This window comes from Chrysochloris asiatica, unplaced genomic scaffold (genome assembly GCF_000296735.1).
Source record: "Chrysochloris asiatica unplaced genomic scaffold, ChrAsi1.0 scaffold00003, whole genome shotgun sequence".
NCBI lineage: Eukaryota > Metazoa > Chordata > Mammalia > Afrosoricida > Chrysochloridae > Chrysochloris > Chrysochloris asiatica.
The window spans coordinates 26,889,808-26,903,515 of NW_006408521.1; the positions used below are offsets into that span (position 1 = coordinate 26,889,808).

The window sequence follows — 13,708 nt, forward strand, 5'->3', positions numbered from 1 at the left end:
GGGGAGGGGGAGCGAGGAGCTCGCGGCAGAGGGAACAGCAGATTGCGCCGAGCCAATGGCAACGGCAGGACGAGGTGGCACCAAATTCCCTTCGGCCAATGACGCGCCAGAGTTTACAGAGGCATCATTAGCATTTCCCCAGAGGCGGCGGCGGCGGTGTCTACTGCATCCCGGTGACCCTGCCCCGGCCCCCTGCAAGCCTAGGCTTTCTGTCTCCTCCCCTCGCCAGCCCTCCGGCACCTCCACGCGGACCAGCCTCGGCCAGTCGTCCCTGCGCACTTTGCCCCTTGTTGGCAACGAATAAAAGGGGTCTGAGGAAATACGGGACACCATCACCCGCTGCCAGCAGTTGCCTTTAAATTCCCAGTCTCTGGAGCTCCCGGTACAGCGGATCCGGCCCTGACACGGATCCAGCGCGCCAGGCGCAGAGAAGGGCTGCGCGATCCGAGCCGCAAACTGCAGCTCAAAGCGGCATCCGGAACCGAAGTACGCTCTCTGTCCCCGCTGCTCCGAACTGAGCTCCGCAGTCTCAGCCCTTGGAAAAGTAATTCCGACATCGGAAAGCCAAGATGCCTGCCCACTTGCTTCAAGAGGAGGTGAGCTTCCAAGCAATGGCCCCCAGTCCGCGGGTTTGCCGGCTCTGTGGGGACTTCTTGGTGATTGGTTGGTGGAAGAGAGTTGAGAGCTCCGGGGAGGACTTACCACGTTTTGCGAATTGAACTTTTGTTTAATTTATTGGGAATGTGGGTTGTAATTTGGGGGCTTTGGTTTCCCCAACTTTTGTTTCATAAGCTGTAAAATGAAGAGCCATCTGCGGGGGCTTCCTTTGTGTGTGTATAGGGGTGGGAGTCTGTTGCCCCTTCACCTTGAAGTTTCACCCCTAGTCTATGGTCACAGTTCCGGGTAACTCTCTCCTTTCTTCCAACTGTAAGTGACCAGGCCTTCAATTCACCTGGGGAATAGAGCAGGGTCCATGCTGGTACTCCCTTCCCCCCACCTGGATTAGAGAGTAAAGTGGCCCCTACTGCGTCCACGTGTCGACTCCTAATTCTCGCCCTCCTGACTCTCCGCGTCTTGCCCTTCCAGATGTCTAGCTCCTACACAACCACCACCACCATCACAGCGCCCTCCCCTAGAATCCTGCAGAATGGAGGAGGCAAGTTGGAGAAGACTCACCTACACTTGGAGGAAGACATTCGCCCTGAAATGAAAGATGATATCTTTGACCCCAGCTACCAGGATAAGGAGGGCCCGAGACCCAAGACTGTCTATGTCTGGAGAAACATCATTCTTATGTCTTTGCTTCATGTGGGAGCCCTGTATGGAATCACACTGATTCCCTCCTGCCAGTTCTACACCTTGCTCTGGGGTAAGCAGATGTCTTTGTCCTTCTCCTGACCCAGTACCCCAGTTTTCTCACCCCTTTTATAACAAGGTGGGATCTTACATAGAACTCAGCCCGGGTTCCTCCAGTCGAGGTTTTCCCAGCCATTTCTCTTTATGGTCAGAAAGGCTGAGTGGGCTGGAAACACAGCCTGGAGGAATTGGGACTCAGTCATAGTGGTTAGATCGGACAGCTAACCTCAAGGTTGGCAGTTCGAAACTACCAGTAGTTCTGCGGGAGAAAGATGAGGCGGTCTGCTCCAGTAAAGATTTACAGCCTCGGAAACCCTATGTAGGGTCACTGTGAGTCAGAACCGACTCCACGGTACTTAACAACAACAAGTGTCCATTCTGGGGGATCCTGTAACAGTGTGTTGGGGAGGAGCCCTGAGCCCTCATGTGGTCTTGGAATTGAATAGATCTGTGCCAGAGCTAAAATGAGTTTTTCAGTTTTGAGTCATGCCCAGTCAGATACAAGAGAAGCATGGGAACATAGGGTTAGGTCAATGGCTTCATGAAATCTGGTTGAAGAAATGTTTCCTGGTGCTATGAAGTGCCAAGGACCTAGTACCTTCTAACTCCAGTCAGTTGTCCCTGGCCCCTACCTTCCTTCCTTGTCTGGGAACCAGAGCAGAAAAGGGAGCCCTGAGCAGTCCACACTCCGAGGCTGCTACAGTAGAGGAAAACTGTGCCCAGCATGTCTCTGACCTGCCCTGAGCTCACTTCTTTCAGCAATCCATCAGTTGTGGGTGACCACATGCACTTTGGAGGTATTTCTCCTGCCATCAAAAGCCTGAATTGGGAAGGGGTGAGCAGGCAGCTTCAGAGACCTCAAAACCCAGATTGCTGCTCTTCCATTTTCCCCAGGAACAGTGAACCTAAGTTCTTGCTCCAGAAAACTAGCTTTCAGTTTCCAGAGGAATGTTCGGTGCAGGGTGCTTGCTGGTGGCAGCTGCAGACTTTAAAGAGGGCAGTTGTATAGAAGGGACTGGCAGGACACATTTTAGCTCTTACCCTCTGGGTGCCTACCCCCGGGTCTCTTAGTTTTCTAAAGGCATTGGGATTTGACCATAGAAGTCCTCAGGTGTCACAGATAGTGAAATGCAATGCAACTTGGGAAGTCCCTTTTTTCAGAATCTCATATTTTCTTGATACAAAATGGACCAGCAGTCCTTTTTTCATATTAGAAAGTAGTGTTTCTTTACTACCTTTTTTGGAATCAAAGCTATGAGATTTTGCTTAACCATTAATAAGAGCAACCAGGTATAGGAAATCATTTCATCTTTAAACCAGGAAGGATTCTTGAAGTGGTGAAGGGAGGGGGACATCTGTTCTCTAGTCCCTCTGAGAGCCTTGTAAGTTGTAGCATGAGGAATCAACAGCAGGGGTTAATATTCCCCAGGGAGAGTGTGGACTTGCTCCTCTCCCCATCCCTTCCCTGCCCAAGAAGGGGTATCTTCACAAATAGACTTGTCACCTACAAGTTCTTTCCAGCCTTAATACCATCTCTGTAGGCCTCAGTAAGACCTATGTGGCTAGGTTGCCTCTTGGTCCTCATCCCGGACTGCGAAAGCAAGGAGCCAACTGCTATTCCACTACCTGTTTTATGCCCCACCTATGGGTGTGTGCTGTGCCTTTGGGTAGAGATTGAATGGTGAATTGAGGGGATTTCTCCCTTCATCACCCAGGATGAAGTAAATTTTAGTAATGGGATTAGACTTCAGCCAGGCATCTCCTCTATACTTGGGCCTGTTGGTGGATGATTTAGCTGATGGAATGAACTAAGGATGCGATCTTATAATGAGGATTTTGGAACTCCTTTGTTTTGAGGATCAAGAGGGGAGGGGTCCGAGTTGTCATCTTCTCTTCCTGCTCACAGAGCTTCACTTGGTCTTACTTTGGCTGCCTGCCTTGAGTTCCTTTGATTATGGAGCCTCCTCTCAGAAGGGCCTTAGGGTAGGACTCAAGAGAAATCTCTGATAACCCTGAGGACCAAGGGTCTAAACCTCTCTGCTTACTCCCTTTCTTGGGGTCAAAGCTATGCGATTTTGCTTAGCTATTAATGAAAGAAAGGCCACATCTCTAACTGATTGATATAAGGCCCTCTGTTTGATAGGCAGAAAGTGCCTTGGTGGTTCAGTGATCAAGCATTCATCTGCTAATCCAAAGGTTAGCAGTTCAAACCTACCAACTGCTCCACAGGAGAAAGGTGTGGCAGATTGTTCCTTCCTATAGTGAATCAACTAGGTAACAATGGTGTTGATGGGGAAAGTCCAATTCCCCTCCTAATACTGGGATCTTAAGAGTCCTGGTGTGCTGCTGTGGGATAATGCACTGGACTGCAAGGTCGGTGGTTCAAATTCACCAGCCACTCCTTGGAAACCCTATACAGGGTAGCTATGGGTCGGGAGTGACTTGAAGGCACTTAACAAGAGCAACATATGCTTTCTGAGCTGAGTGCTTCTACTTTTAGGCCCAAAGCCGTGTTTTTACCATCTTGGTCATTGATGGGACTCAGACTCAAATGTCGGTTTTCCAGGCCCAGCTGCATGTATTTGTATAACTGCTTGGTTTGAGGACAAGAAATCACCTGGGATCTTAATCCCAACTAGAAGGAAATATGGATAAAATCTTCATTGGGATAGATTCTGTTTTTTCTTACTCTCTTCAGGATGGAAGAAGGTAGGGTAGGGGAGAAAAGGAACTGTTCAGGAAGCTGGTGTCTATGGCTAGAGAAGACACAGGACAATTTGTTACAATGTGTGGTGTCTCCAACTGCAACTAAATTCTGTGGCTACTGAGGGCCCATTGTCTCTAGCTGTTTCCCTAGGAATGAAACATTGTTAATAGTCACTGCTATTAATCTCTCCCGCTCTACCAAGGCCTTAGTCCCTGCCATCTAGAGCTTCTGATCAGAGGAAGATAAATAATTCCAGCAACCTATTTCCCAATTAGAGATTATATCCGATACTCTCGGAGTCTCTAGGAAGTTGGAACTGGACAAGGCCAGGTGCCCCACGGATTGATTTGAGTGCATCTTGACACTAGAACCAGCCTTGTCCAGAGGGACTATGGGTTGACAGAGGGATGCTGCAAAGGAGAGACCCAGGACCTGTGTGTATATCTTGGGAGGTGATGATGTTGGAACACGAACTACTACTTATTGACAGAAAACCTAGTTTCAAACCATGGCTCCATTCTTAAGAGCCATGTGACTGTAGATAAACATTTAACCTTCCTGAGCACCTATTTCTTCAACTGCAAAGTGAGAATATTAATACCATTTATCCCATTCAATTAATACCATTTATCCCATTATGCATTATGAAAACTCTTGGCAAAACTTAAAAGATACTGTACAAATACAACTGAAGTGCAGGGCTGATATTTCCTTAGTGGGGCCATACTGCCTGCTAAAACTGTAAATGTTTTTGTGTCCATTGGTAAATAGACACAGTTCTGAGCCCCCTGGGTGACCCCTACCCTGCAAGCCCTCCCCTAGGGCATACCGACCACCCACAATTTGGCGATAAGTAGTGCCTGTCCCCACAGAGAGAGCCTCCAGTATCCAAGTGACACAATTGTTAAGCACTGCAGAGTCTGTTCCAACTCACAGTGACTCTGCATAGGATTTCTTAGAAGTGGCTAGTGGGTTTGAACCACCAACCTTGTGGTTTACCAGGCCAGTACTTATCCTATAGCACCACACCAGGAATCATAGTGGCTAATAAAATCTTAATATCACCCTTGCTTATGGGTCCTAAACTCTGCCAGAGTAGTTTGTTCTTAAAACCTTGGAGGTGAGTGGAAGGTCAAACCTGCTAGGATAGAGGCTAGTGTCTCACCAGTATCACAATGACATAGACTGCGTGGTGAGAGTCCCCTTCTCTTCATTGTCTCCTCAAGTTCTTTGGACTCTTGCGCTATTCCCTTATCTCATCTCCAAAAGGTATTAGTGGCTAAATCCAAGATATCACTAGGCAAAGCAGGGCCTCATCTGAAACCTAAAGACACAACCTTCAATATCTGTAGGAATATTCTGGGATGGATGGGGGCTATTTTAGATGGAACTTGCTACAGTGAGTAACCCAATCCCCCACCTCCCACCCCAATGTCTTCTCCTGGCAGGGTGTTTCTACTATTTGATGAGTGCTTTGGGCATAACAGCGGGAGCTCATCGCTTGTGGAGTCACCGAACTTACAAAGCTCGGCTTCCCCTGCGGGTCTTCCTGATCATTGCCAACACGATGGCCTTCCAGGTAAGAAGCCTGCTTGGCTCACCTTTTTTCTCCACTCTAATGTGATCTTCAGGGACAGAGCCGAAGGGATTGGTGCCCAGAAAGGGCACGTGGGCAGTCATTTCATTGTCTCTCGTTCTCTCTCCCCTGTGGTCATCCCGAGTGGAAGCTTATCCCTTTAGTCCATAAAGCACAGGAAAAGGGAATTAGGAGATAAGTAGGAAACGTGCTCGGAGACACACGATTCTTTTAGCGGCTGGATTTCTGGTGTTATCTGTCTGGTTGTTGTGGTCCTTCTTTGTAAGGGGTCATAGTGCGTAGGATTAAACTTTGTGCTTTACAGGCTCACAAATTGTTGTTTTTAGATAGTAAGAGTAAACACTTGTATAGCACTGTGTGCCCAGTATAGTTATGAGCACTTCTCATAGATGACCTCATTAAATCGTCACACAGCCATCTTAGGAGGTAGAGACTATTAGTACCATCCTCATTTTACAGATGAGGACACTGAGTCACCGAGAGGTTAGATGACCTCTTTTGGACTGGCCGAGTCAAGTGCTGAGGTTTATAGAGGCAGAACATTTTATAGAAGAGGTAGAAGAGAACGAATTGGGGAAAGGGGGTTCTCATAAGACTGCTATGAATTGGTAGCCATGGGCAATGGGTAGCATGTGGTATGGGGTTTAGTTTGGAACAAAAGATGAAAAGAAGGAAACCAAATAAGTCCCATTTACCATGTGCATCCCAGGTACTTCCTGCACAATATTGCTGATGGAGCATTTCGTATTTTAAAGGTTCCTGACAGTGTCCTTGTCGGGGAAGGAATGGGAGATAATGGCACATTCTTTCAGAGATGGGAAGGGTCCCAGAGACACCCACAGATCATTTGGAAATGTGTGATGATCTTGATGTACATGCCTGGCCTTGTTTAGTAGCTTATATGAGCATTCAGGGACATCAGAATGGATGCCTCATTCAGTTGCCTGAAACCTCATTCCCCAACCCTAGGGCTACCTGAGCTCTGTATGGTCTATATCCAATGTACCCACCATATAACCTTCAAAAAGCAACCTATTGTATACATGTGGTCCTGGGACTTTACGTTGCCTCTCTTTCCCCTTTCAGTATCAAATTAGGGAAAGAAGAGACAACTTGATGGCTTCCTCCTGTGGCGCCTAGACTCTTGGGTATTTGGCAAGGTTGGGCTGAGAGCCATGGGAATTCCCCTAAGAGGGTGTCTCTCCTCCAGCCTACATTTCTTTTCTCTGTCCCTCCAGAATGATGTTTTTGAATGGGCCCGAGATCACCGTGTCCACCACAAGTTTTCTGAAACGGATGCTGATCCTCATAATTCCCGACGTGGCTTTTTCTTCTCTCATGTGGGTTGGCTGCTTGTGCGCAAACATCCAGCTGTCAAAGAGAAGGGCGGTTTGCTGGACTTGTCTGACTTAAAAGCTGAGAAGTTGGTGATGTTCCAGAGGAAGTGAGTGAACGGATGATGGAGGTGGAGATTTGATGCTGAGCACCTGGCATTCCGGGGCTCTTCTTCTCCTAAAACATAAGCTGAAACATTTACCGGGTTTGTCTGAACAAAATCATAATTGAAAACTCCAACTTTTATATACTCGGTACCACGAGAGACCCAAAAGTAGGGTGGGAATCATACAGTGAGGAACATCAGGGAAGGATGTCTGAGGACAGTAGCACTGGATCAAGTTTGGTGAATGGGTTGGGATTTTGATAGTTGGGAGCTAGAAGGGAAAGGACAGTGAACATGGAAAGAACAGAATGAGCATGAACAGTATGAAACATGTTCTAGCAACAGAGTCCTTTTGCTTGAGGTATAGGGTGTGGTAAGTAATAAGACTGGGAAGAGAGGCTTATGCCGTTCTTATAGGATAAGACTTGACTACCGGAGGGAGGTAGGAAGTCAGTTCACTTAGAATGTAACAGAAGAATGGGATAGGTTACAGAAACCTGCCATCAGTCAAGGATACTTGGTGCACCTCTGAGGGAAAAGAAGACCAAAGGATTAGATCGTAGCTAGCAGGAAATGGGAGGCCAGACACTGTAAAAGAACAAGCGAAAGGAGCCCAAAGGCAGAATGGAAACCTAGCCTGGGAAAGAGGATTGAGTTGATTAATTTTTCATTTGGACCTTACCTATTTTACCAGTGTGGCATCATTATGCTGTTGTAGCAGTGGATTTAGAAAAGGAACGTTCTGATCCTTGCTCTACCGGTCCCTAGTGATGTGATTCTCTAAAGTCACTTAACCCCTTCTTGGGACCTCATTTAAAAAGTGATACAATAGCATGACATTCTCAATAAAATGTTTCCCACCCATTCCTTCTTGCTATGTTTTCTGCCATGTCGTCCTCACGTAGGAGGAGAGAGCCCAGCCCATTGATTGTAGAAATCCAGGTAGATCGTCCACTCTACTCTCCACTGACTCAGTGTATTATGTTTTCATGTAGATACTACAAGCCTGCCATCCTGCTGATGTGCTTCATTCTGCCCACCTTGGTGCCATGGTATTTCTGGGGTGAAACTCTCCACCACAGCTTGTATGTGGCCACTTTCCTGCGTTACGCCATTGTGCTCAACGCCACCTGGCTGGTGAATAGTGCTGCTCACCTCTACGGCTATCGACCCTATGACAAGAACATTGGCCCCCGAGAGAATATCCTAGTTTCACTGGGAGCTGTAGGTAAGTCAGCACTGCACAGCAAGACCAGATCTAGTGGTCTGTTGATTAGACTATTCGGCTAGGAGTAGAGAAACCAGACTAGCCTGTTTGTATGGCCTCTTTATGGCCCAGGTTTTCCACTATAAAGCTGTTCTAAGCTGCTATAGTCAGCCTCCAACTCAGGGCAACCCATGCACAATGGAGCGAAACACTGCCTGGTCCGTCCTATACAGTATCCCCATGATCAGTTGCAAATGGGACTGCAGTGATCTAGAGGATTTTTTTGTTGGCTGCTTTTGGGGCCAGTATGTCAGAATCTTTATGAGAGTAAGGCAAAAAGTCTTATGTAAGAAGGAAGGGGTAAAAAGAACAATGTCTTTGATTCTGTGTTCCAAAACAGTCTCCAAATACCATGTATAATAAGGCCCTTTGAATTTTCTATTTTTCAGTTACCTCCAGGCTAGACTGTAAGTTTGCTTAACTGGAGCAATAGAACTATCTGGCTTGGCCAATGGGCCTCAAATTTTATAGCATGATGTTTTTTAAAAAAAAGTAGAATACGTTACAGTTTAGTTCAATAAACTTTTCTTTTTTTTATTTCCCCACTATGTCTAGATAAGCCATAACTTCATTGTTCATTGGTGCCAACCTGAAGGCATCAAGACAACTGTTTGTGGCCTTTACCACCACCTACTACTCTTATCCTTCGATCCTTTATTTTTCTACAAAATGAAAGTACAGTAAGACAACAGGTCTCCACTCTCCATCTCCTTTCTTTTTATTCTGTTACTTTTTCCAGCTGAATTATGTAACTTGACTATGACCTCGAATTCACTGTCCTTCAAGCAGACCAGTGGGCTCTTCTTCCTCACCAGTGATCAGTACTACTGGCCATTCCATAGTCCCAAGAGAACCACACTGTTCCACATATTTATGTGCACCGTAGCCTAACAAACTTGTTTTTTTTTTTTCCTGTCTTGAAAATCTTGCTTTTATTCTCATCCTGACCATCTTTACTCTCTTGATGAAAGGTATTTTTTTCCTCTTTTGCTTTGGGCCATGTTGGAAATAATTCAACTAGACTGAACAAGTCTAACACTTTCATAGACGTGGGATTTACTGGAATGAAGATTTGTCCCGTGTTGCAAATAAATTTAGGATGAACTTCTCCAACTCCAGCCTCTTTATAACCACCAGTTGAAAGTGGCTGCCAATATTCTACTGAGTCTCAGTTATCATTCAAGTCTCCATACTTGCTTTCCTGGAAGCTGTTTTCCTCCCTTATCATCTCACCTTTTGTTCCCCTCCAGCTCCATTTTCTGACATGCGAATCTGTTTGCTTCTAGAATTACCTCCCCCATAGTCACATGCTTTTCTCTCTGCCAAAACTGACCTCCTCCTTTGAGCCTTTCTTGGGCTGCCTCTTTCTGCCCCAGTTGCAAAGACTTGGTCTTTTAGCATCTTCTGACTCTCCCTTTTCTTTTTGTCTCCCATATCTATGTGTGCCTCTGATAAGGCCTGTTTAGTGCAGAGCCTTGCTAAAAAACCATTTATGGAAACTAATCATATTGTCAATACTTGGAGCTTTGGGGCTTTCACACCCTCAGTTTACACTGGAAAATCAGACATCACCAAAACCCCAGTGCCATTGAGCTGACTCATATCAACCCTATAGATAGAACAGAATAGGACTGCCCAATAGTGTTGTCACATCTTTTTTCCCACAGAGCAGCTAGTAGGTTCAAACAGCTGACCTTTTTGTCAGCACCCAAGCTTTAACCTCTGCACCCTAGGGCTCCTTCTATCAGATGTCACGGAGGGAATATATACCTTGTGATGTCCTGCATGGCATCATTATTTTGTAGGACTTCCTTTGCTTGCTTGTTATTAATAATCATTACTCCTCTATCTGGGATACTATTATCTTCAAAGGGCCCAGCAAGCTCTTTTATTAGCTATCCTTTCCTCCCAGCCTGTGGTAAAGGTCATAGGGCTGAATGGGGTTCAGAAAGAAGAGTCTTGCCAAGGTTGGAGAACTCTTTGTAGCGTTTCCAAAGTTTTGTCCCATTACAGAAATTATCCTGAATACAGAATGACTTTGTTTTCCTCCACCCAGCAGTCCTACAAAATAATGATGCCATTTTGGCTCTTCTCTCAGAAAACGTCGTCTGCATTATCGGTGCCATTCATTCATTAGAGTCACAGTTCAAAGGCTTAGAAACCAGAGCAATTGAAGAAACTCAGACCTCTGAGCTGGGTCCCCTTTCTTCTGACTTGGTGCTGTTGCCGCTTGTTTTATTGGTGCCTCTGGCCCTCAGAGGTAGCACTAGGACAGTGGGCGAAAGGTGTTGCTCAGCTTTGTGAGAAACACATCAGAAGTTCTTCATTCTGGACTATCTACCTTCCCACCCTAACACATGCCTATATATACAGAGCTGTCAGGGTCCCAGACCAACACACCAGTACTCTCACAAAGGCTCCCAGGATATCCCTAAATATTTCTCTTGATGTGTAGAATTAGACCTCATTGTTAGGGTTAGAGGAGAGGGAGTTGGATTCATTCACTTATTTGACAACAGAGAGCTTCTCTAGCTTTAAGGTAATAGGTGTACAAAGATCCAGAAGACAGCAGCAATCCACGGCAAAGCTCCATAACTTCTTTTTGTTTTGGCTTCAGGTGAGGGTTTCCACAACTACCACCATACCTTTCCCTATGACTACTCCACCAGTGAGTACCGATGGCACATCAATTTAACCACCTTCTTCATCGACTGCATGGCTGCTCTTGGTCTGGCTTATGACCTGAAGAAAGTGTCCAAGGCCACCGTCCTGGCCAGGATTAAGAGAACTGGAGATGGAAGCTATAAGAGTGGCTGAGTTTTGGGCTCCTAAGGTCCCTTTTCCAAATGCCAACGGGGCAGAGGTTTAATGTTCTGTTTATTAACTACTGAATAATGCTAACAGGATGCTAAAGATGATGATGTTAACCCATTCCAGTACAGTATTCTTTTAAAAATGCAAAAGTATTGAAAGCCAATAACTCTGCCTTTATGATGCTTAACTGATATTTTTATTTCTTGGATTTTTCTCTCTTCTAGCTCCATTGTCCTTCCCTTTGCTTTGTTCCTATCACCTTCCTTTTTCTTTCCCATCTTTGCCTACTAAACAAGCAGCTGGTCAGTCTTTGGTGGGTGTCTAATTTCCAAAGCCTAGACAACCTTTCTATAGTATGTATAGTACTTATGGCCTTTGCCTCAGATAGCTCTCTTTCCATGAGCTGTCAGGGTAGATGGTCAAACTAGAAATACAGCAAAAATTTTGGGGAAGACCCCTATTGATTATCTTCAGCCCAGGGTTTTGCTAGTTGGAATGGAAAATTATTTGGCGCAAGGCATTTCTAAGAGGCCTATCATCAGGGGAGGGAGGTAGCATGCATAATGTGATCAATAATTAAGGATGGGGGTTTGGTTGGAAACAAAGCCAAAGGAAGCTTCTGCCATGCTCAGCTTGACAACTGCCTACCTAGTGAGGATGGTGGTCCCCACTGCACAGCATGCTTCCTTTTTCTCCTGAGGAGGGAATGGCCGTTGAGTTTGGCAATGCTCAAACACAAAAGCAAGCTTCAAAGTTTCGATATGGTTTTAAGCTCAGGATAAAGAAGAAGGATTTAATTTATAGCAAAATTGGACTCTGTTGGGGAAGGATTTTTTTTTTTCCTTGCATAATAGAGATTTCTTATTTCCTGTAATAAGAAATCTTGAGGTTGAATGCCTCCAGAATTGGTGAGTCTGTCACCTTACAGAATCATCACATTTCTTTCATCTTTCTGCCCTGCCATCATTAGTATATTGATCAGCCCCTCCCCCCCACCCCCCATAGTTTCAAGATGGCTGGCGGCCTTTCCAGACATCCCTAAAAGGAGAAGGGTTTGATGAAGTGGAGTTAGGTCAAATATATACATAATAGACTTTGCTTGAAACACTAATAAAATAATTCAAGAGGGATGCTTAAAGAAACCTTGAGGAAGTTGTGTACTTCCCCTTTCACTGCTAGACAGGAGATGGAAGCCTTGAGGAGGGGGAGAGTCTATAGGCAGTTCCTGAGAGAAAATGTTACAAAGGAAGGCCTCTAAGAACACATTGCCAGGGGATTCAGAAGTCTACTGCGTTTGTTATTGGGTGTCCAGATTTGTAAAATGGTTATATAAACAAGTTCAGTTCATTAAGTTGATCTCTCCAGAGAATGGGTAAAAACTCCTCCCCAGTGTTGCCCCCTTTTATTCATTTCTTGCTCTGTTCACATCTAGAGTATAGAGCTGTCTGAGGGATGAGGCAGGAATCCCTTATCAGATTCTTGATTCCTGGCATTTCCGTTCCTGTTCCTTGCCTCTCTCCATGATGTTGCCTTCTTTCTCTGGACAAGTAGCCTCCTTTGTGTTGGTCCACAGGCAGCGATAGCTCACTGTCCAAGCAGCTCTCTCTCCTGTACACAGAAATGCTCAGGGTCATTGAACCCACTGGTTTTCTTTCTATAAAGTAGCTAGCTGCTGCTGTCATTTGGCCTCCAGAGTGTCTCTACCTTACACCTCTGTGTTCGCCTGCCACACTGATGACTCAAGCCAAGGCTGGCAAAACCAACTAGAAACATCCCTGATTCAGAGAAGCTCCCTCAAGAGGCAAAGCCAAGCCAAATGCTTGAGTTGTGCCAGCGAGGCAGCCACAGAGGAAAAGAGGGTTTGTTTTCAGTCTCCTGTGTCTGTGTGAGAACCAGAGAGCATACTGGACGCCCCCTGCTTGCTCGTAAACCTGCCTAGTCTGAGTCATTGCTCCCAACTGACAGTGCAGTGCTTGTAGAAAGAAGTAGGAGGGAACCTAGTCCTTACTGGGATATGAAAGAAGCAAAGGCGAGTTCCAAAGTGCCTAACTTTAAAAGGAGGCCCCATTCCCTGGAACCAGGGTGTACTGCAAAGCTTTCGCTGGAGCTTGGGATCTGCGGTATCATGAAACTTGCTGAACATACTCTGTTAAGCAAACCAGCATTCCTAACAACAACACAGCCTAGGGCAGACAATAGCATAGGAGTCTGAGACAAACCAACCATTAGTGCTTTGATAACCTTGGAACACTCCTGTCTCTGTACCTCAGTAGTAAATGCAGAAACCTGACTTTTACTCTATTGATATTGCAATCATAACACACCAAATACTCTGCCCACTGTTGAGCCCCAATGGTGGAAGAGAAGACAGTCTTTCTTCCCGTGTAACTGAATAAATAGAGGCCATCGGGATTAACCTGCACCACAGGCATCCCGCTCTCTTGAGCTGCTCATCTGAGTAGGAAAAAACTGGATAGAAGATGACAGTAGACCTGTGTGCACCCACCTCTTGGAAAACCCTGTTGG

General features: G+C 45.9%; 1 protein-coding gene and 1 pseudogene across 1 annotated transcript; both read left to right on the forward strand.

Annotated features, from left to right (window-relative positions):
* The first annotated feature begins 557 nt into the window (after window positions 1-557).
* On the forward strand, window positions 558-11,345 carry SCD (stearoyl-CoA desaturase (delta-9-desaturase)). The gene is made up of 6 exons (XM_006831245.1): window positions 558-596; window positions 1,087-1,369; window positions 5,512-5,642; window positions 6,899-7,104; window positions 8,097-8,329; window positions 10,986-11,345. Exons 1-6 carry the CDS (start codon window positions 570-572, stop codon window positions 11,183-11,185), a joined length of 1,080 nt encoding a protein of 359 aa, XP_006831308.1. The 5' UTR covers window positions 558-569; the 3' UTR covers window positions 11,186-11,345.
* A 730-nt stretch (window positions 11,346-12,075) lies between these two features.
* LOC102825268 lies at window positions 12,076-13,311 on the forward strand (annotated as a pseudogene).
* The last annotated feature ends 397 nt before the right edge of the window (window positions 13,312-13,708 follow it).